Raw genomic sequence first — 22755 nt, forward strand, 5'->3', positions numbered from 1 at the left:
GATGTGGGTATCCTCGCTAGCTAGCTAACTTTTCTGACAGCTCGTTGCACGCTCGCAGTTTAGTTGCAGTCAACCCACCTGGTGCTGCTTTCTCAACTGACAGACGCAGTTGCGTAAACGGACTGAAAATGTTGTCCTACATCATTGGCGTGAGTATACTTTAATGAAAACTTTGCATTTTCGTGTACGTCCGCTCATTTTTGCTTTTAACTGCGTTAGCCGTTGACGTTAACGGCTAACGTTCGATTAGCTAACGGCCAGACGACGGTCTGTTAGAAGCTGGGTCGGGCCTGCCCTGCCCACAGGAATGACCGTGACTCATTTCTCCTGTTACGGCTTAAAAAAACAAAAAACAAACCCTGGAGCGGGACAACGCCCCGCGGGGCTTTTAAAACAGCTGTTGGCTAATGCTAGCTGGTGGTAGTCTGAGTCATTCTGTCGCTTTTTTGACCTTCATCACAGCTGATCCGAGGCGGCTTCGACGGCATCATCAACCTCATCTTCAGGCTCCTGTTCGGCAAGAAGAGGGCTGCCATCACGTTAGAGGACCCCAACATTAAGTACGCACTGCGGCTCATAGACAAAGAGGTACAAGCAGCCTGAATGGCATTTAAACGAACGCACAAATAAAAACACAAACTTTTTTTTTGTTGTTGTTGTTGTTGTGTCCGCGAACGCAGCAGATGCGTTCACGCACCGACGCTGCTCTGTGTGCATTGGAACGTAGCCACCTGAGAGTCTCTTGTGTTTGTGCAGATTATCAGCCATGACACGAGGAAGTTCCGCTTTGCGCTGCCTTCACCTGAGCACGTCCTGGGACTGCCTATCGGTTAGTATGCGCACTCATAGCATTATAACACAGGTGTCAAACATACGGCCCGCGGCCCGCAAGTGGGCCACCAGAGAGTCGGATCTGGCCCGCAGCATGAATTTGCAAAGTGCGAAAAATTACGTGCAATTTTTTTAGTGAAAATAACTGCTATCCCTAATTTGTCTACTGTTTTAGTGGACAGAACACAACACTGAGGCCCAGGACTAAACAGCAGACAGCAATGTACCCAAATTGCACTTATTTTCTTAAATTCTCCTAATTTACTTGTTCATCTTTGCACTAAAACAAAAATCTGGAGTTGTCGTTACTTATAGGTTATTATGCTGTTATCTTTGAGATCAAACTGGGCTGTATAGGCCCCCGAACGAAATTTAGTTTGACACCCCTGCATTATAATAAACTAAACTGGTTATAAGACTTCAATTTAACTTTATTTACAAAAATCCAAATACACAAAGACCACGGAAATACAGACGATGCCATTAAACACACATTACGATGTGTTCAGTGGAAATAAATCAGTATTTATTTTATGTATGTGGACAAATAAAGAAAGTGTAATATTTGAGCTGCAACCAAAGACTTGTGTCATCAAATCAGGTGGTTTAGTAGAACTAAATAAAAAAAATACTTGCATTTAATTTGGTTGGTCAGTTTGGTTGTTTTTTTTGGATTTCAAAAAGTAGAATAAAACCAATTTAATATTTAGTTATGTGATTATTCCTTTTATATTTAAAGCTAAAACCAGACATTAAGCATTTGTCTTCCTTAGTTGGTGACTGGTGTTTTGTTTCAGCTCTAAATGTCTTTTTTTCTACAGAAGAATTAAACAAACACTCTCTTTGTTTCCTGTTTCCAGGACAGCACATCTATCTGTCTGCAAAAATCGACGGGAAGCTGGTCGTGCGCCCGTACACTCCCGTGTCCAGCGATGACGACAAAGGCTACGTGGATCTGGTGGTGAAGGTAAACCGCTACAGAAACCTGTTTGTGTGTGTGTGTGTGTGTGTAGAGCTGTTAAATGAATTGTTTTTAATACCTTTCTCCTGCTGTTTCACGCCTGCAGATTTACTTTAAAGATGTCAACCCTAAATTCCCAGAGGGTGGGAAGATGAGTCAGTTCTTGGAGAGCCTCAGGATCGACGACACTATTGACTTCAGAGGACCGAGCGGCCTTCTCGTTTACAAGGGCAAAGGTGAGCACATGAAAATACGATTCCCGAAGGCGGACCGTTGTGTGGCAGGTGAATCAAACTTGAGCTTTAGCAGCTTGATGTGATGCCGTGACTCTGCTGCCGCAGGTGTTTTTGACATTCAGCCAGAGAAGAAGTCTCCAGCTGTGACGAAGACGGCCAAACATGTGGGCATGATCGCTGGAGGGACCGGTGAGAGCCTCTCAGTGTTTTAATTAACGAGTGAATGAGTAGCTAGGACTGTGTAATATTCAAACCGTGGTTCCTGCACTGAACAAGAAATCAGTGTGATCTCTGTTGCTGATTACCTAAAGGAATATTTTCATAAATGATCAACGTTTTCTTAAATAATGATCTTGTTTTTTTTCCACTAAGATAAATAGCTCAACTAAAAAAAGAAGGGAGGAAAGGTTTAGTTATTTAATCTGATCAAACCACACCCACACAGTCCTTACAGAGCAGAGCAGCAGTTAAACACAGAACTACAAGTCATGAATATATTTCTTTTTAAACAGAAAGCCAAGGTCTAAGCAGCTTTTTATTTTCCTATAATCTGACTCAAGCGTCTCAAACGTTGACCAAACATATCTAAACGTCTTCATACTTTACAATATGTATTTTGTTAATGTTCAAAGGAGGTCATTGTGCGTCTTGAACCCAGATTGTGACCTTCTCTCTGTGTCTTATTACAGGAATCACTCCCATGCTGCAGCTCATCACAGCGGTGATGAAGGATCCTCAGGACCAAACCGTGTGTCACCTGCTCTTTGCCAACCAGGTGACTTTCAGAAACCACTGTTTACAGCACGGATGTAATAAAATACAGACCGCTTTATTTATTTATTTATATTTTATTTTATTTTCTCTCTCCAGACTGAGAAGGACATCCTGCTGCGACCGGAGCTGGAAGAGATTCAGGTGAACCACCCGGACCGCTTCAAGCTGTGGTTCACCGTCGACAGAGCGCCCGACAGTAAGTCCTCCAGCTCAGACGGCTCACACTGATCAGGAAGCCGTGGAGATATTTAGGCGCCAGTAAAATGAAATCTAAGCAGCGGCGCTGAGTGCTGAAGAAAAGGAGAAGTGGTGTTCATTTAGAGACTGAAACTCTGAGGCGTCTGTGTTTCATCGTCTTCAGACATGAGTTAGGTTCTGTTTCCTGTAGAATCTTTAAAGTCAGTAGCTCATATAAGAGGAGCTTTTTAACACAGAAATAGTTTCTCTTTATTTAAATCTTCCAGCTCTGAATAATGACAGTAGAGATAGATTCAACAAATACATATTGGTTATACAGATATTTATAGAAAGCTTTAGTTTTCCTTATTGATTGAAGCTTGAGATCTGCAGCGTTGAACCACAAGATTATTTATTTACTCTCAAATGTGTTAGAATTTAATTTCTTAATCATTCCAGCTGCTTTGTTTTGGTTAAAACAGAATTATAGTTACAAAAGCAAACAAACAGCAGAGTTAGTCCAGATATGATAATAAGTGGATTATATTAACTATAGGAGCAGTAGCGCTGAGTAATTATGCATAAAGTTGATGTTTTTGCAGCGACACGTTCATGTTTTTTCAGTTCCAGATGTTCGCCACTAGGTGTCACTGATATTTATAATGTTTAACCTGCTTTATTTCATTAGTAGACGCTCAGAGCAGGTTTGGGCGTCTTACATATGTTGAAAACTTAGTTGAGGCATCCATTGGTAAATCTTATTCAAGACGTTTTAGTCTATCTTAGCTAACTTTGTCTTAGTCACTGATTCTGTAATGAACCGTTCTCACTCTGAGCTGTGTCTCAATCGTCTCAGACTGGGAGTACAGCCAGGGCTTCATCAGTGAAACCATGGTCAGAGAGCACCTGCCGCCCCCCAGCGACGACACCCTCATGCTGATGTGCGGCCCTCCGCCCATGATCCAGTTCGCCTGCAACCCCAACCTGGACAAAGTGGGACACTCTGACAGCCGCAGGTTCACCTTCTAGACCGTCCCGTCCCGTCCCGTCCGTCCACGCAGAGGAGTCGAGGTTTGGATATTTAAGGGCGTCCAGTTATTATCGTCTCAGCCCTGAAAGCTTTAAAAGCACTCGTACAGCTGCAGTGGGTATTGCACTACGTATAGTATACTATAAATAAATATATATATATATATATATGCCGTGATATTTATCATGCAACACAATCACAGCAAGGACCAACTCATGTAAGTTAAGATGGACGGACGTTATGTGTGTTAGGGAAGAAGGACGTTTGAAAGTTAAGAATGATCCAACCTGCTGTGGCCTCGTCTGGTTTCAGTGTCGGAGGAGTTGATGTTTACTGGCTGATTACTGAGTGCCTTAACACTTATTTTTGTCTTTTTGTTTTTTTAATTAAATGCGCCACTCGCTTCCATCACAACGCATTAATTATTCTGTCAGGATTCAGGCTAAGTGCAGAGTAAAACGTTGTTACGTCAGAGATGTCAAATATTTTGCTAGAAACGTGTTCCTGAGAGTTGAATGTGTCGTCACTGATGTCGCTTGTGTTTGGATATGCAACATAAAAACAACAACGACTGCTGTTTAGTTATTGATGCTTTGATCGTTGTATCATGATGACTCTATAGAGGACATTCCTCATTCACAAGGACGTAGGAAAACTTGATTCATTTTTATTAGCAAACTTAAAAACAACATACAAATAAAAAGATTTGGCCGTTCTGGAAAAAAAACAAACAACAACTTTGGTTTCCATGTTTTCTTTCAACCACATTCTTACATCAGGATGAATTAGCTTAAATAAAGACTAGACTGAGGTAAGTTCCGGCCTGGATCTGTCTGACTGACTCGTTTATTAAAGACGTGCAGAATAAATGTAAGTTGTGATTTTAAGAAGACGACAAATGAGGTGATGAGTGGACGTTGTCTGATCCAGGCTGGACATGTCCTCTGTTTGAAGTCTTTCTCTAAGCTAAGACATGAGTGATATCTCTCTTTTCACTTCCTTCTCTCTAAGACACATTTATAAAAGTGACTCTTAAACCTTCTTCTTTCAATTACGTCAGACATTTCAACCTCTGTTGAGAACCACAGACAATTAAATCTACCTCCGTCAAGTAGAGGAGTGACTCTCCAAACCCTAAACATTTAGCTAGACGCCTCAACACATGGGACAGCGAGGGGACGGGTCCTTTAACGTAAGGAGGAGAAACACTTAAAGCTGAAATCACTGGTTATTACCAACCATAATAAAACAAATGCAGTCACAAGTACATTACTAGAATAAAGTCCTGCGTTTTCAGTTCATGCATGATATTTTGGACAGCTTCAATAAATATGTGGTCACGGAAACTACGGTTGAATGATGGAAAACGTCTCACAAAGAAAGGCTGGAGGGATGAATCTGAGGACGGCACAGTTTGTTCTTTTTCCGCAGAGCTCAGCGTCTCTCGGTCAGATGTTGGAGTTATTGTGTGTCTCTGCAGCAACAGCAGCGTCGTCGTCGTCCTCCGCAGAACGAACAGAGAAAAACTCATCTTCCTTCAGCATGCTCTGAAACGCAGAGAGAGAGAATAGAAACCTTGTTCAGGTGCTCAGAACAAATGAACTGACCGCTGTGCTGTGTGGCCTCTCACCGTCAGGTTGTTGATTCCCTCAGAGAAGGCTCCGATCTGTCGGACTGTTCCTTCAGAGTCTTCCATCTGACAAAACAGTACAGAGAGTTAGAGAAGAAATTCAGTCGTGGGACAAAGTAGTAGAAGAAGAAGAAGAAGCATCCGTACCTGTTCCAGGTGGTCCTCATAGATCTGGACGCTCCTCTGGAAGCTGCTGTTCTTTGGCATTTCCACGTTCATGGGGCAGACGTACTCGTCAACATCGTCGTGACGTTTTTTCCTCAGAGTCCCAAAACCACCGAATGACAGACGCCTTGGCTGGACGAGGAAAAAAGACAATCAGCTGATGTTTGTTGTTTAAATATATATGTAGCCACAGCTAGTTAGCTTAGCATAAAAAAAAAAAGGGCAGATTAAACATGTAAATCACTGAGTTTTATGTCTGACACACATGATATCAGCCTGAAATTAGCCTGAAGAGTGTAGGACGTCTCACAGGATCACGGTGTCAAACCTAAGCCGGTATCAGCAGAGAGGGATTTGTCTGAGAAGCAGCAGCCGGCGCCGTTACCTTGACCTTGGCCGTGGCCGTCAGGACGGCGTAGTCGGGGTTTTCCAGACAGTCCTGTTTGAGCCGCTGCGCCTCAGAGCCGATGAGCAGGTGGAAGTGTGTGGCCAGGTGGCGTCTCAGCAGGGTTTTACTGGGAGGGATGTTGAGCAGGAGGGCGAGCGCCTCCACGTTGAAACGAGGCTCCAGGACCTGCAGGACGCCGCCGTTAAAACGCCAACGGAGCAGAGAAGGTCGAAAAGAACGAGAGACGACATGAAGTGAAACGATGAGGATGGAAACAAGGTGACTTTACTTTAACTTTCTTTGTTTATCTGACAGTCAGTAGCGTCCTAAGCTACATTTTTCCATTTAACCAAATTAAATCCAGTCATTTTCTGATCATCAGCTAAAAACAAATGACTGATGAACTTAATTACTAATTAGCAACAGAAATAATGACCTTCTAGAAATGATCTTAAATACGCAAATAACTGGAACGTGATAAAACACTGAGGATAAAGTTATTCATGTTAATGTAAATTTAAAAAATGCAGGTCGTTAACTGTGAGACTAATTAGTTGGAGCTGTCACTAATGAACAGATTGGTGGATAATTAGCCGACATGTTAATGACTGCTGCATGTTTTTAGGTTTTTAAAGGCAACACACGCTTCCTGATGCCTCAACACTGACTTTTAATAAAAGCTTTAAAGCTTTGATCAGTTATTTTCTAATTTTCTGCTCCAGTTAGTTTCACTTCAAGTTATTTATGTGACTTCCCTCCTCACCATCAGGCCTCCATGAACACCACTCCCCCTCAGGTTGGGGGCATATTCTGCCAGATCTACGGAGCGGAGCCACTCCATCACTCTGTGGTTGGTCCACTGGGAGATCTCTGCTGGAGTCATGTTGTTCTGAATCACAAATTAAATAAAAAAAACAGATTTCAGATACGTTTAAAAAAAAAGATAAAAAGTAGAAGAGGTGCTGGTGGTGACTTCCTGTGTGATACCTCATCAGAGGGTCTTCGTCTGAGACAGCTGGGCTCGTAGGAGTTGAGGCGGAGGACCTGGATGGCTCTCTTGATGCTGAGGTGATGGAGGACGCTGCCGACCTTCAGAGACAGCAGGTCGTCCTGGGAGACAGACACAACATCAGAGAGTTAGCACAAAGTCATGAGACCTGTTGATTTATTCAGTGGAACAGAAGAGTCAGAGAGTTTCTGTCTGGATGATTTTAAAAGCTTTGACATGAGGAGGTGTAAAGAGTCGCCACAGCTCACCACCGTCATGTAGTGCAGCATGCGTCCATCAACCCGAGCCTCGTCAAAGTGACTTTTATACTGAGGGAGGCCGATGTCGTCCAGCCATCCTGAAAACATCATAAATCAGTTGAATCTAACTGTCGGTTGTTGTTTTTTTATTAAGTTCTGAGACGACGTCACTCACTGGTCACCCAGTTGTGGTCCAGTTTGCCCTTCAGATCGTCGTCCTCTGAGCCGAGGGCCTGCAGGGCCAGCTGCAGCTTCTTCCTGTGGAGAGGCTGCTTCATGCACAGCTCCTGAAGGAGGGGAACAGACGGCGGCTGTCATTAGGAGCTGAAGAGGCATCTAACTGATAAACATACTCCATGACTGAGGCGTTCTGAGTCTGCCTCTCGTCCCTCCTACCTTCTCCAGATCATGTTGCGACGCCTGCAGTAGCGTTTGTCCTGACTTGATCCAGCTGTGGCCCTGAGCCACGTACAAGCCGAGGCCCTGCTCATGGAGCCACACACACACGTCGTCTTTACTCCACCGAGAGAAAGGAACATCGACGGCACTGAACAGAACAGAGACAGAAAACAAAAAAAAAAAAAGATAGTGATCAGAGGAAGTCTAAAAAAACAAGCCAATAAATGTCTGAACTAAAGAAATTAATTCAGTTTAGGCTCAACAAGACTTCCATTAAGTTGTAAAATGCCACTAAATACATTAACGAGTTAAGACGAGGACGTCATGTTCAGAGGAACCAGATCAAATCAAGTCCTAAACAATACGAGGCAACAAATGTACGAACTCTTTTACTCGATTAAAGGTTGAGAACAGCTGATAAATAAGAGTCTTGGGAAAGAAATTATTCACATATCTTTTTTAATCTATGATCTAAACATAAATAAGAAGATGTGAAGCAGGACTGGTTCTGTAAATCTCATTCCTACCAGTGTTTTGGTTCTCGTGACCATCCGAGTCGCGGGCCGGCTGTGGCTCTGACTCCGCCCCTCCTGAACTCCATCTCAGCTGCATCGTCCAGGTTGAAGGAGGTGGAGTGACTCCTCTTCAGCCTGCAGGAGCATCTCATTAGGAGCGACTCAAGGTAACGCTCTCACATTAGTTCAGACACGGGTGCTGAGAGTTACCTGCCGAAGAACTTCCTCAACCCTTTGGACTTCTTTTTGGTTTCTGGAGAGGACGCCAGAGGAGCTGCGTCGTGGGGTTTCCGTGGAGGGACGCCGGCCAGGTCGAGGTGCTCCGTGGCTTTACGCTCTGTCTCAGCTGTAAAAGTTATTATTGACACGTTAACACACAGCGACCAGACGGGATCACCCACCACCACCACCACAGAGAGGGAACAGGAGCTCCAAGAGCAGCATCCATAAAAATAAATGTTAAAACTAAAAGTAAAGTTGGATACGAGCAGAAGAACTGACACCACACATGCACCACTCTACTGGTTTTACTCATTTACAAACGAATGAGAAAACTTTACTAGACTAGAAGAATTCATTGCAGATGGTTTAATGTCACGGATAAAGAACAGCTGGATGGTTTTGAGACAACTCAAAGTTTAAATCCTCTAAAAAACTGCTTTTCATCAGTGATTTACAACCTGTTTTACCTTAATGTGAAATAATATGGTTTGATTTGTTTATTAACATGCTGTGATGAGGGGTCATGAGTAAAACTGACTGGAAGTCACTGATTTAAAAGAAGCAGGAGAAGAGTTGTTGGATCAAAGAACAGTTTTGCATGGCTGCCTTTGTTCACATCCAGCTGTGTCATCCAGCGCTGCCATACTGCAGACCGACAACTGTACCTAACGCAGGCGCACTGGCACTCCAGGTACGATCTTCACAGTTTACAGAGAGAAACACAACGATCACAAATAAAACAAAAGACACAAACAAACAAAAAAAAAGAAAAAGCATAGATGAATTTAAAGCAGAGTCTCACCGAGGTTTGGGGCGCTGGCCGCCTGCTTTCCTCCACGCAGCTTAAAGAAGCCGCGGCCGAAAGAGGCGCGGGCCTTCTTGGTACCGAAACTCTCCACGCTGGAGTGATTTCCTTTATTAGGAGACGAGGAACCTGATCCTGCTTTATTTTTGGCCTAGGATGAAAAAAAGACAAAACCAAATATTAAAAAGTTTTAAAATTCAAGTGTAGCTGCAGGATTCAACCACTAGGTGTCAGTGCAGACCACCTGTAGACCTGTGACTGAGGAGCATCTCGTCTCAGTCACAGGTCACAATCAATCATAACAACAAGGATCAGTTTGATGGATTTAGTGTTCAATTTCAAAAGGATGATTACAGACTAATTAATGGCATCATATCACAGTGTTGTACAGTCGTACCTGGTCAGAGTTGCTGCTTACAGCTGAGTTGCCTGGCTGTGGGACATCTAATGAACTGAAAGAAGAGTATTTGAGCTTCAGTTAGTTTAAGAATCCAGATAAAGGCTCATCATCATCATCATGTCAACAAGAGGTACACAGCTTCACTAACAGAGCTCGTAATTCAACTCAAATAGGTGGAAAGTAGAGTTTAGGTGAAGGTAAACTACAATACCGTCTTCTTTGAAAAGCATCTATAAAAGGAAATTAGTTTTCCTCTCAGCCACATTTAGCAGCAACTGCTTACATCATATCTTAGTTGTTGTGCATCTTCATAGACCCACACAGTCCTGAGAGGTCTAATCAAGCAACTTTCTTTCAAAAACTTTAGCTGCATCTTCTAGGGCAGGACAAAGAGACTTCATTAAAGCCAGCTCTCATTTAGCTCAGGTTAAAGGTGAGCGTGTAGCTGAGCTGGCAGCTCATTAGGATGTGAACACAAACCGGAAAGTGAAAATTTGAATAGATCTACTAGACTTAAACTGATATTTTGTGCATAAATGTCTTTAAGTTAGTTTTAAATTCCACTTTTGAGACTAAATAAAGCAGAAACGAATGGCTTTTTACCTTTTGGCTGCGTGCAACTGTCGTTCTCTGTCCAGTTCATTCATCTCAGAGAGCACTGCTATACATGGAATAGACTGAGACAACACAGAAAACATGATTAGCAGAATATACAGCCCCAAAAAACCCCTGAAAGAATCTGTGACTTCCTGGGAGAAGCCGTTTCATAGTGGGAGGCAGAGATTGAGTTTTAGTGAAGGAAGTCTACAGTCTGGGGTTCATCCTGTGTCAGGATTGTTTTGACAGAGGTTGTGTTTACCTCGCCAGAGCTCCTTCCTGCCTCCCCCTCCAGCTCCAGGGTGACCTGATCCACCTCCATGGACACAGAGGCCGAGGGCTCGTCTGTGATATCGTCGTAGTCGTCTTCCTTCAGCTTCTCTGTGATGAAAACACAGAACGTTAGCGAGGGTTCATTCAGCATTCAAGACATTTACGATAGAAATACAAAGTATGTAACGAACCTGAGGCTTTAAGATGAAATATTTATGTGTTTCATCAAAGCTACACAAATAATTTTATTACTGATTAATGTGCAAACCCCCAAATAATGAAAATTAGCCACCACAGTGTCCCAGTTCATACAGTAATGGCTCAACTGTTTTATTTTGAAGGATGTACGTATTGAATAAAGTCTAAATGTGTAAAAACAAAGAAGGAAACCTGTCGTTAACTCTAATGTTTTGATTGAATGACGTCTTTAACGACAGCTTTGTGTCATCTCTGACCTCTGACCAGCTCCTGCACCTTCTTGCACTTTGTCAGCGACTCCTCCAGCTCCTTGATCCTTCGTTCCTGTAGATAAACACACACAAGGCTTCAGTAATGACCTCTGTTAGGTGACTCGTCCACACACACACACACACACTTTACCTTCTGATCGTTATCTGACATCAGCGACTCCAACACACTCTTCATCTTCAACGTTTCAGTATCTGGAGGTTAAAGGAGAAATAATGAAACTATGGGACGACGTTTGAACTCGTTGCTCTTGATTCAGTTATCACCACAAATGGTAAAAACAGGGACGTCAATCAAACACGTAACAATCACTTAGTGATCTAATCAAAATGTCACAAACTGTTAGATGCATTTAACTGAATCAGAAACTCAACACCCTGTTGCGATGCTAATAATCGGAGTAATAATGTCTCGTGTAACCAGAACAGCCTTCTGATGTGAGAGCCCTGGTGTAAACCTTTAATAATCCATTCAACAGGAAAATATTAGCTCATAATAACCATGTAAACACATGATCCAAACATTCCTCTCTGCTCGGAACGAATCGGTTCTTTCTGCTCATGTTTGCCCCGAGTACAGTAAACATCAGGTGACGTGATGAGTTTTCCAGGAGGGACAGAAAACATGGAGGTAGTAGAACAAGAGTTAGAAAAGATGAACGGAGCTTGAATCGGTGTGGGCAGTGTCGTTAAAAATCACCCACTTAGTCTTATCCTGGTAAATGAATTCCTTTATGATGGATGTGTTTTTTTGGGGGGGTAAACACATCTCATCCTATGAGATCACTTATTTAGCGTCTATGTAAACTGTTAGTTCTGAATCTAATCCGAATCATCTCAGTTGGCTCGCTGGTAAAAGCCGAGTGTAAGTTGTTAAAGAGGAACAAGCGGTTCCTAATGGACTCGCTCGCTCACATTATCAGCTTTAGAAGATGATATTATGACAATATTGTCTTCACAGCTTGTTCCACTGGCCTGAATAGTTCAAGCTCAGCGCTAACAACCTCTGAGCAAAACCTCCCGTTGTTTGAGTGACACTGACCTCTAAAACCAGGCTACCATGTCCCTCGTTACATAAAGTTATTCCACTGAAAAACTGGGGAGAAGCTGCAGTTTGATTTTCTCCAAAGCAGATTCCTAACCTCTAACTTGTGCTGGGTGTGTTGTTAGTCAGTGTCTAGCTGCGGGTGCCCGTGCAGGAGGATCTGAGGACAAAACAAAAAGCTGCGGTTCTTCTTCAGGTTTCACCGAGCGGCGCGTGTTTACAGACGGACCTGCACAACAGACTCCAGTTTAGATACGCGGCATTCCTCCAGCATCAGTGAGGATGAGATAAGGTCTGCAGCGGGTGGAAGGAGTAAAAGAGTCAGACGTGTTTGGTACGGATCCTACAGACGCACAGATAAGGGTCGGCCTCAAATTGACCCCTGTGTAATTAAAACTGTAAGATAAAATGATTAATGGAGGACTCCAGATAAAAGGAGGACATGTAATATTTGTCCAGTGAGACGGCTGGAGGCAGATGAGCTGTTGTTGGAATGTGAAATGTCTTTTTATCTAATAACCTCTTCTGTAATGTCAGAGCTGAACTACATGATTCGGGACAAGAAGAGTCCAGACAGTTATTTAAACTGCTCCCACCTCTTTCTCCTCCGTCAGCTCTGTTGGGGCTCTCCACCCTCGGTCGGCTCTCGTCCTTCAACCTCCTCAGCTCCACCTCTCGCTCCTCCAGCTGCTTCTGAAGAAGCTGCAGCTCGTCCTGTAGCGTCAAGTCATCAAATTATTATTTATTTACAAGATTATCAGCAATAAATTAGATGATGTTTGGCTCCTTTTTTATTAAATTACTTCATGTGCGCAATGATTATTAAAGGGGAACTCCAACTTATTTGTTTTCTATAAAAACTGAGGCATTCATCTTTTAGTTTAGCTTTTAGTTCAACCTCCATGACGTCGTCAGGGTTTAGTATTACACAGACATGTCTGAGCTGCCCTGTTATAAACGTCCATGCGTATCGACTTGTTCCGTCTTCAGCTCAGTTAATTAGTCAGGCCAGAGCAGAGGTTCCTCTAATGAGTCAAACAAGAAAATGCACCAACAAACTAAACTTGACCTCCGCTGACGAGACGAGACGAGACGGACGGATTCTGCATGTAGAGGAATGTCTCTCAATAACATACCCTCAAAAACTACTAATATGTTGCTGGAATAGTGATTAACCATGTCTTTAGTTTATTTTACCGAGCTAGAAATCACTTTAAACTTTATAAAAACATTGCTAATTGCATCGCTAATAACATCTGTGATCCCTGACTAAATGTCCTCAGTACTTTTGTTTTTACCTCAAGCATCCCCATCGTCCTCAGCTGCACGTCGTTTAAGTAAATGCTAACGTTTTGAGCATTTTGAGCCAGTTAGCATGGCTAATGTCACCATTAAGTTCAAGTATAACCTCCCAGAGCTGCTAACAAGCTTTAAGACAGACCTACATAAAAAACAAAAGCTGAGTAATCCAAGTAAACTGTGTAAAATCATTGGAGAGCCCCTTTAATACGACACTACTGAGAACACACTGTGATTCTAGCTACGTGAGGCTACGTTAGCATGCATGCTAGTGAACACAAAGAAAACTGTCTGCTAACAGCTAATAAAATCTACTTGGATGACTCTAAACTCACGTAACGACGACTGAGGCTGGATGCCACAAAGTTAATATGATTACTATACAACAGTACGATTCTACCAATATGTTATTTCAGTCTACAGGTGTTATTAATTACACAGAAGTTAACAGAGGATTTGAACCTGGGACAACACCTGTAACCGGTGCAGGGGGAAGCACTTACAGCCAGTGTGGTGAAAGTCAGGAAAGCAGAGTGCAGCGGTGGAGAAGGTTTAGAGGAATCTGGAAGGACCAGGAAGGAAGAGAGAGAGAGAGAGAGAAGGAGCTGCAGATTAAACCTTCACCTCGTCTCCAGTGAAGCGCTCGGTGTTCCACTTTGGGCGCTTGACAGGTTAGCATGATGCGGAAAGATGTTAAAGTCACGGAAAAGACAGAGAGAGAGAGAGAAGAAGAAGAAGAGCAGGAGGCAAATGAAAGAGGGCGAGGGGACGAAAGGTCACGGGTTGAACACCATAAGAATTCAAACAGGTAACGATGCATCTCAAAGAACAACAAATGAATTCAGATCTCCTGAAATGGTCAAATGAAGACACACACACTCACTTTAGTAGCTCTGAGTTTCTTCTCACACTGAAGTCTTTCATTCTCTATGTCAGTCACCCTGAACCGCAGGTCCGTTACTTCCTGGTACAAGCCCTGGGGAGGGGGAAAAAAAAATAAAAATGTCTGTGTGGGGGAAGAGTTTTTCAACACAGTGAGAATTCCTGCCAAATGCATCAACATTATTTTCAGACTAATGTCCCTCTGGAGAGAATATGAGAAGTTTGGTCCACACAGAGTCAAGTCCCAGACGAGAGGGAAGAGTCGTGGTAATTATTATTACTGCAAAGCTGCTTTAAACCTGATCCACAACACTTCATTTTTTAACATTAATATAAACACATTTCTTTACTTATCTTCCCCTCCCTGCGTAATAAGATGCTTTTTAAATCTGAATGTGCATGTCAAAAGCATTTTAAAATCTCACCGTTCCCACACTGAAGCTAGAAATATTGCATAAAGACGTCAATAAGCAAAACAAACAGGGCATTTTTTAAAAACATTGCACCCGACATTACAAAAAGTGCCTTTGTGCAGCGTGTTAGCAATTTGTTTATCTACCCTCTTAGCTGTACTTACTGGAATAAATGCTTGATTTAATCGCTTTAAGCCGTTTAAGTTTTAGCGATTCGGCCGAGGAACGTTAACGCTGCATTAGGGTTGTTTTATTGTTACCGTCACGATGGATGCACAGACAATAAAACTGGGTGTTTATCCTGAAGCAAAGTGTCGGAACTGGATGATTATGAGGCTAAATCTAAAAGATAGAAGTAGTTATGTTTCTTTTGAACGGGCTAGATGCAGTGATGGACAGCTGAGCACTATCCAGTTTACTGTTTAATATCTGTATCTGTTAAAACACGCCCCATAATGAATTATCATTAGGATAAGAACTGAATCTGGCTTCTCCAGGCTATATATTATATCAGGAATCCCTATTCCTACATTGGACTATACCATGAGTTCCTCCTGGTGTGTAATTTAAACAGATTCGTGGACATTTCTCCTCAGCATCTCACTGAAAAGCTTCGTTCGGTTTGACTTGATTTAAGGCGCTGAGAATTGAGGGGGTGAGATTCTTCTATGCATCAGCTGCTCAAGGTTAAACAAATACATCAATCAGAGCAACGGCAGAGTTTGCTCAGACTGGACTGACATGATGCGTTTTTCAGAGTTTCACTTAAAAAGCTAAACGGCACCTAAATGGAAACAGAAATAAATTGCTGAAAATGCTACGTACCCCCTTAAGGTTTTTACCGTCTGAATATACCACATAATATGTCCCAGCAAGCGTATGGAAACTATAACTCTCACAGCACTTTAGCCCCTCAGAGGGGGACGACGAGAGATTTGGCCGGGTGGGGGTATGTGGGCAGGAAACAGCTGCTGGATCAGAAGGGGTGTTTAGGCCTCTTTTGTGGCCCTTAAAGAACTTCACCCTGCGCCACATGACATATGTCTGCGACTCTAAAACAATGACTGGGTGACTGCCAGGAATCAGCGACACGCTTTACATAAGGCGCAGGTGCAATTGTCTGAGAACTTCGTTCCCAGGATGAGGGGGAGGCAGGGGGGGTGGGGGTCCTACCTCGTTGCCTCTGTGGTCCCTCTCCACAGAGGTTAGCTTCAGCTTCAGGCTGGACACTTCAGTCATCAGCTCCAGCTTCTGGGTCTCCAGCGCCGTCCGGTTCAGCAGCTCCTGTGGAGAAATGTTGACGCTTGACTAAAAGGCTGCACCGACGTTAACCGACGGATAACTCACTTCTCATTCGTCTGGATTTGTTGTTCTGTTCATTTTGTGGAAGCCTCACTTGTTGGAGCAGCTCCTCGGTCGCATTTAGTTTGTCCCGGTGATGCTCAAGACATTTGTCCAGGTCCCGAATCTTTTCGCCTTGCACCTCCACCTGGTCTGTTAAAACGCTTACCTGGACAATAATGACACAATATTAGTAAACGTTAAAGAACTGAAAAAGAAGAGTTTGACATGTTTGGGGGAAAAAGCTGATACTCTTTCTCGTGGAGAGTTAGACGAGATGCACCAGACAGTGAGACTTCTCTACTTCTCAGTGGGTGAAGAAAACTGAGGGCTGTGTAGGACTATTTCTTGGCCAGACACAGTAATTTCCTAGAGTCTTAAGTCTTTGTGTCTAGGCAACAGACAGATCTGCTCATAACTCATTTAAAATCCCCGTGTGTCATCATTGGAGTGGTATCAATTTTCATCAGTGCAGCTCATCTGGATTTTATGAATGATATAAATTCAGTTGCTATTGCACAGCGTCTCCAAATTTTCTTCTACAAGTGTTACGCAGACGCACCTTTACATCCACACGGATATGGCAGCCGATTAAAATAAAGAGTATTTCCCCCCCCTGTTTGGGCCTAAACCGACAGATTTGAAGACAAGAATTTTGGATTTCGTCCCCTGACTACGCCTACAGTGTTTTTCCGTGGCTTAAAATGTGGATTCGAAAAACTTCTTTTGGTTGTTTTTGCAATATTCTTCCAACTAACTGACAAACGGGACTAACGCAGCTAATTACACGACGGCAACCACCTACAATAACACTTAATTGACAATTTGAGAGCCATTGTTCTGCCGTCGTGGGCGCACACACCTGAAGAATAAGACACTCTTTGTCACTCTCCAGCCGTGACAGACGTTCTTGGTATGCCGCTTCAGCGCCGTGGACGTTAGTCTGAAACGAGAACAATATAGTATTGATTTGTGTCGTCTGAACAAACGGCTGCACTTGTTACATCGGTTACGTAAGGCTTTATACTGTTGTTTCTTTTGAAACGAGAGCCCATGGAAAAAAAGGGGAGGAAAGCCTTCAGCTGTCGCGTTAAAATACAGGTCTGGATGAAGATGCCGAAGGAGAACACACAACAACCTCGAGCAGCAAAGATCGTCCTAATGGGTATACTTGTTTTTGTGTATAATCACATAACCTCCCAGACAATGAACTCACATGGTTTCCCATTGATGAACAGACGTACGAGTTGTTCTGGAAAGCATGTGATGTGGGTCAACAGTGACCTCTCACATGAAAGTGATTAGAAAATTGAATCAAAAGCAAACTCCTCTCTCAAATATCACACGTGGACGACGGCGGCGGACGAGGCCGCGAGGGAAGAAAAACAAAAAGGCCTCGCTCTGAGTCAGCGCGACTTTAAATGATGGAAACTGTTCGCTGCGAGAGAGAGAGGCCCTATAGGAACTCCATCGTTCACAAAGCACGTCATAACATTACTTTTTACAATAAACACAGTCACGGTAAAGTATAATCTAGAGATGGAAAGCAGATCAGAGGATAATTCAAAGCGGGCTGTGTCTTTAACCTGCACTGTACAAACACAACAGTCTATGTCTATGATTTTAAACATCAGCTATAAGATCTTTTATGATGGCTGCCCCAAAAAAGCTTCAACAAAAGAGAAACATACATGTGACTTGAATGTAAATCAAAGGCTACTTTACATGGACACTAGTAGTTTATTAAAATTGGATTGATAGTGGTAAGGGCTGAACGATTAATTGCATTTGCGATAATATCGCGATATGATAAAACGCGATTTTCTAACCGCAACTTGCGCGATTACAAGGTGGTCACGTGACGCGAGCGACGCGGATGATAAGCTTCTGACCTGGACGATGTCTCTGAGCGGCGCGCGCACCCGCGGCAGTCGGCTTGTTTACCTGTAATTTGCTACTGCTAGCTCAGAGATGACATCATCCGGGATGATGTTAACACGTAACTCTGTTCTCAACGGGGAATAGCACTAGCGTATCATAACAAAATATTGGCGGAATTAACGAGTTTCGCTGCCGATAATGCGTTATTATTTAGAGGCTGCGTTTCGAGGCCTTGAACACTCCCGCTATATGGATATACGCTGATTTAATAATCTCCTGAACAATTGCAAATGAAACAAAAGTGATACTGGTGAGTAAACGATGATATTTTATGCTAGAAATAAGGTCCAGGTTGTAAAAAAACAGTAGTTTCCCTTTAAATGCACGGTGGCAAAGCCACAGATGTTTCTGTTTCTGTTTCTGAGCAGTTAAATAAAATGTCATTTATTTCAAGTCATACATCTTTTAATTTAATTATAACAAATAGGCCCAGCCAATGGGAAACAACATTTTACACTAAATGTATCTAATATTGTGTTGTTCATATTTAAATCATTCATTATGTTTTGTTGGGGAAAAAAAAGGATAAAATAAAAAATAAATAAAAAATCGCATATTAAATCGCAATCGCAATATTGGGGGAAAAAAAATCACAATTAGATTATTTTCCCAAATCATTCAGCCCTAATAGGAAAATCTTAGCTCCATAACCACGGCTTTGTTTAACCAATGACACACCTGATCCGATCATTTCTCTCTGGTCGGAGTGAATAAATTCCTTCTGCTGGTGTTTCTACCACGTGGGGTAAACATTAGGTAACGGTCCAGGACAAAAAACAAACGTTTGAAATGATGACTGAAGCCAGAAAAGGCATGTGGGCAAAAACAAGAAAATGTAGTTCCATCCTGGTCGTCTTCGTCTACTGAATGAATTCAATGTTGGATTTCAACTGCACAAGCAACACATGAAAAGAGAAGTGTAAACGTAAGCACAGAGAACAGCTCTTAACGTCTCACGGGCAGCAACACTACAGAACAGGCTGATGTAACAGCAACAATAACTGTTTAATCTGAGATGCTACAAGCTGCCGTGTTTGACGATTTCTTGTACAAACATAAACCACGCCACCATCGTTTTGTTTCAAACACAATCAGTAAACACTGGACTGTGAAATAGATGTTCACCGTTCGTCCGTGCAGCCAGTCCGCCAGCCCCTCTGCGGTGGAGTCGGGGATCTGACACCGCAGGTTGTCCCTCTCCTCGTTGTCCATGAGCTCCAGGGCCGCCCGCAAATCCTCCAGGAGGTGCAGCACCCGAAGGCCACCCAGGAAGGGCGACGTGGGCGACTGGCAGTCAAACAACCCGTTGGAGTAGTCCATGGCCTTGGAGCCTAGGGAGGCGCACAGACACACAACATAAATCATAAACACAAAAGCAAAACAGCGACGGTACGAGAACTCATTAGGCTGGCATGAGACTCTGAATGAAATGTGTTGGGTTGTCATACACCAAATGACAAGCGCTGACTGAAGAGAGGCATTTATGACTCCAGCTGCATCTAGTGTTGATGTGGAGGCTGTAAATTGTAGTTTTTGTGTAACCGTTTGTTAATACATGGCAGCAAACTCCTTTCAGATACATAAAACACAGCGTATACACAAAGACAGAAATATACCCGTGCGTTCTTTCGTCATAAAGCAACGCAGACACATGGTTTTGACAAAGAAATCATTAAGAAAATGGATGATTGCCTTCCACTCTCACAGAAAACCATATATGGACGCAGAGTGGAGCTACTACTGCTATCAGAACTGTCAGTATAAGACTTAAGTTTTAACTGATGTTGTTCGAGCCTTAGACGTCAGCCACGAGCGTCACCAAAGTCAAATCAAACACCCCAGACTCAAAAGTTTAAAAAAGAGCTGTTCTAGAGTTGGGTGCAGCTCAGAGAAGTTTAGGAGTTAAACTAGATTTAAACTTGCTCAGCTTGTAGTTTAGACATTCGTAGGTGTCATTAACCTCTTCTCAGCTGTGCAGTAAAGGTGCCATTATTTTTCAGCTGGCTGCTACAACAAAAATCTTTCCAAAAAAAAACAAGAAATAAAATGGCAAACTAAACAACCTGCATGAGGTTAAAGTACATGTAAGGCAAGCACACGTTGTCCAACACTTTCTCTGTCGTCAGTGTGTTATGACAATTAATTGCAGCACACGTAGTAACAGTCTATTAAACATGCCAGATTTATATTATGGCATGACTAAGGGTCTGACTGCGTGTGGTGTTTAATTTCCAGTACTTCACTTTCCAGGATTGTGTTTGACCTGTATTCATCTTTACCCTCTTTATCCAGCTGCATGACAGGGGTTGGGTATCGAGTATCGAGAATCGATTGGAACCGGGACTAGCTTTGCGATTTTCCCGGAATCGTTCAAAAGTTTAATTTTTGATTCCTAGTTTCGATTCCCAGTCCGCCGACCGGAAGAAGAAACCGCTGAACACCAACGAAGAAGCGTCCACCGGAAGTGTTGGATTAACCGAATGTCTATGGTCGAACATGGATAGCGTGCGTCGGAGGTCGAAAGTGTGGCTTCACTTTTCTAAACAGAATGAAATCTCGGCAAAATGCAACATTTGCGACAAGATTGTTTCGTGCATAGGAGGGTGCACGTCGAACATGATAAAGCACCTCCGAATTCATGGAGTAGAAATAAATGTGTGCCTCGTCTTTGACGCGCTGCGCCGACCGTCCTCCGCTGCATCCAGCAGCCGGATTCGGACTGCAACCGCTGCCGGATGCAGTCCGAATCCGGTAAGTAAAACAATACATATACATTAAATAATACGTCTTAAAAAACAATACATATACATTAAATAATATGTCTTGCGCCAACATTGAGGCAGCTAACAAATTAGCCCACGTATAGAGTTCATAAAAAGGAAAAAGTTCATAGAATTAAAATTGATGGAGAAGGTCAGACTATTTCCTTCAGAAAGACCGTTGGCTAGCTAGCTCATTTAAAATATCCTAAACTTTTTTTGACCCTGCCTCTTAAAAGAATCGGAATCGAGAATCGTTAGGAACCGGAATCGAAACAAGGAATCGGAATCGGAATCGTTCAAATTCAAACGATACCCAACCCTAGGTATGTCAGGGGTTTCACGAGTTCAAATTTTCGAAAGTCGACTTATTATGTGATAAAAGTCAAGTTGACGCCGACCAGTCGCTGATGGCGTCACTAACAATAACACAGTAGAAAGTAATGCTTTGCAACAATGAAATCTATATTCTTGACGTGAACACATATGATGAGACAGCTCATGCACTACACCTTCCTAATACTGTGACTCATCAGAGAATGGACATGGGCCTTGTGAGGGTGTCCTGAGTGTTGTAGCGGGGGCCTTTGGGTCCTATGGGTTGAGGGGAGGGCCCTCTGTGGATCAGGCTTGTTCCAGATACTTGATCAGTTTGGGATTCGGAGGACAGGTCAACACCTTGTGCCGTTCTTCATGTTTTTTTTGTTTTTTTTTTTAGTTGTTCCTAACGCGTTTTTGTGTGTGGATGGCTGCAGCTAGCCTGGTCGTTACCATCCTATGTTTCCGCCCAAAATTTGATTTCGGTCTGGCACGTTAGTCTGGCACATTGTAATAGGAATCTGTCTCCGTAATGGGCGGATGCTTATTTTGAGGTTTAAAATCATTGGAGTTCCCTTAACCAATCAGCAACGTTTGGTAATGACGTATATTGTGCGCCAGAGTTCAGGCTCTTACGCTTACCACTTCCGCTTCCAGTTAAATAAATCAAACTTTTCCCAAAGCCAGTTGGAAGGAGAGCTACGACGTCCTTGCCATTTATAAAATTGACAAGACAAGCCTCTTGTTCTGGTTTTAATTCCGTGATGCTCTCGAGAGTCGAGACAACTTCGCGGATGGCTTCTAGCGTCTCTTCCTCCGTCGCCATTGTTGCTATGCTGTTGAACTACAAGCTTCGCTGGACTACAAGCAACTCGGGCAGGCGAGTTCCGCGTCATCACTCTCAACTGTTCGCTGATTGGCGCGGTTACACGCGAACCGCTGAAGTGCAATTGGGCCAGACTCCGTGCGAGACCGAAATCAAATTTCGGGCGGAAACGTAGGATGGTAACGACCAGGATAGGTCTGCTGCTATCAAGGAGTGTCATTGCTATAGGGTGGGGGGGTCTGGTCTGGTCTAGGTGGGTGGTACATGTCTAAGGAACATCCACACGAGTCTCAAGTCCAAAAAGTTTCCCAGCAGAACACTGAGTTGTCACAAGATGGCCAGTGTTATTCACTTCACCTGTCCGTGGTTTTAATGTTGTGGCTGATCGGTGTATGTAGACTATTTTGGAGTATTTGAGCACTGTGTTTCTTCAAGCCTCTTTCTGTAGCTGTGAACCCGTATTTTACATTTCTCTTGGAAGCAAATTCAGCGGCGCATTGACTGAACTCAAGAGCATGATGTTCTCATCACGTGCTCCTTCCTCCATCTGTCGTCCGTCTTAAATGTCAGCCATAATGAAGACGTACAACGGTAACAAAGGAGGGGGGGAGGTAAATAAATAAATATCCAAACAATCATGGCTTCCCCACAGTAGCAAGGGAGCGGGGCTTCATGATGATGGCTGTGGTTTCTGCGGAAACAGGGAGGAGGAGGGGGGGGATGTCATGTGATCAGCCGCCTTCGCTCCCATTGGAAAGGTCAGTGCTATAATTACACACATCAGTGGAAAAGTGGGGACTCTAAAACTGAAGC

The 22755-nt window shown here is 43.2% G+C and overlaps 2 protein-coding genes across 5 annotated transcripts in view; one reads left to right on the plus strand and one right to left on the minus strand.

Moving 5' to 3' along the window:
* cyb5r3 (cytochrome b5 reductase 3) lies at positions 1–4726 on the plus strand. Its single transcript, XM_084573818.1, has 9 exons — positions 1–149; positions 463–588; positions 757–829; positions 1692–1798; positions 1899–2028; positions 2134–2217; positions 2718–2803; positions 2899–2998; positions 3836–4726. The coding sequence occupies exons 1-9, from the start codon at positions 129–131 to the stop codon at positions 4006–4008; spliced, it is 900 nt and encodes a 299-aa protein (XP_084429944.1). The 5' UTR covers positions 1–128; the 3' UTR covers positions 4009–4726.
* Positions 4661–22755, minus strand: part of LOC311508831 (liprin-beta-1-like) — a 26669-nt gene continuing 8574 nt past the window's right edge. For 2 of the 4 annotated variants that reach the window (XM_084573815.1, XM_084573816.1), the window contains 23 exons: positions 19165–19370; positions 16961–17041; positions 16154–16267; positions 15931–16041; positions 14346–14438; positions 12760–12877; positions 11252–11313; positions 11107–11173; positions 10641–10759; positions 10385–10458; positions 9779–9833; positions 9379–9532; positions 8565–8700; positions 8367–8489; positions 7837–7987; positions 7616–7727; positions 7450–7538; positions 7180–7302; positions 6956–7081; positions 6190–6378; positions 5787–5936; positions 5640–5705; positions 4661–5556 (listed from right to left, as the gene is read on the minus strand). In XM_084573815.1, coding sequence (XP_084429941.1) covers positions 5458–5556; positions 5640–5705; positions 5787–5936; positions 6190–6378; positions 6956–7081; positions 7180–7302; positions 7450–7538; positions 7616–7727; positions 7837–7987; positions 8367–8489; positions 8565–8700; positions 9379–9532; positions 9779–9833; positions 10385–10458; positions 10641–10759; positions 11107–11173; positions 11252–11313; positions 12760–12877; positions 14346–14438; positions 15931–16041; positions 16154–16267; positions 16961–17041; positions 19165–19370 — 2618 coding nt within the window. In that variant the 3' untranslated portion in view covers positions 4661–5457. Of the gene's footprint in view, positions 5557–5639; positions 5706–5786; positions 5937–6189; positions 6379–6955; positions 7082–7179; positions 7303–7449; positions 7539–7615; positions 7728–7836; positions 7988–8366; positions 8490–8564; positions 8701–9378; positions 9533–9778; positions 9834–10384; positions 10459–10640; positions 10760–11106; positions 11174–11251; positions 11314–12759; positions 12878–14345; positions 14439–15930; positions 16042–16153; positions 16268–16960; positions 17042–19164; positions 19954–22755 lie in introns of those variants that run through there. The other 2 variants (XM_084573814.1, XM_084573813.1) reach the window with 2 other exon arrangements.

This window comes from Chelon labrosus, assembly GCF_963514085.1.
Source record: "Chelon labrosus genome assembly, chromosome: 23".
NCBI classification, from domain to species: Eukaryota; Metazoa; Chordata; class Actinopteri; order Mugiliformes; family Mugilidae; genus Chelon; species Chelon labrosus.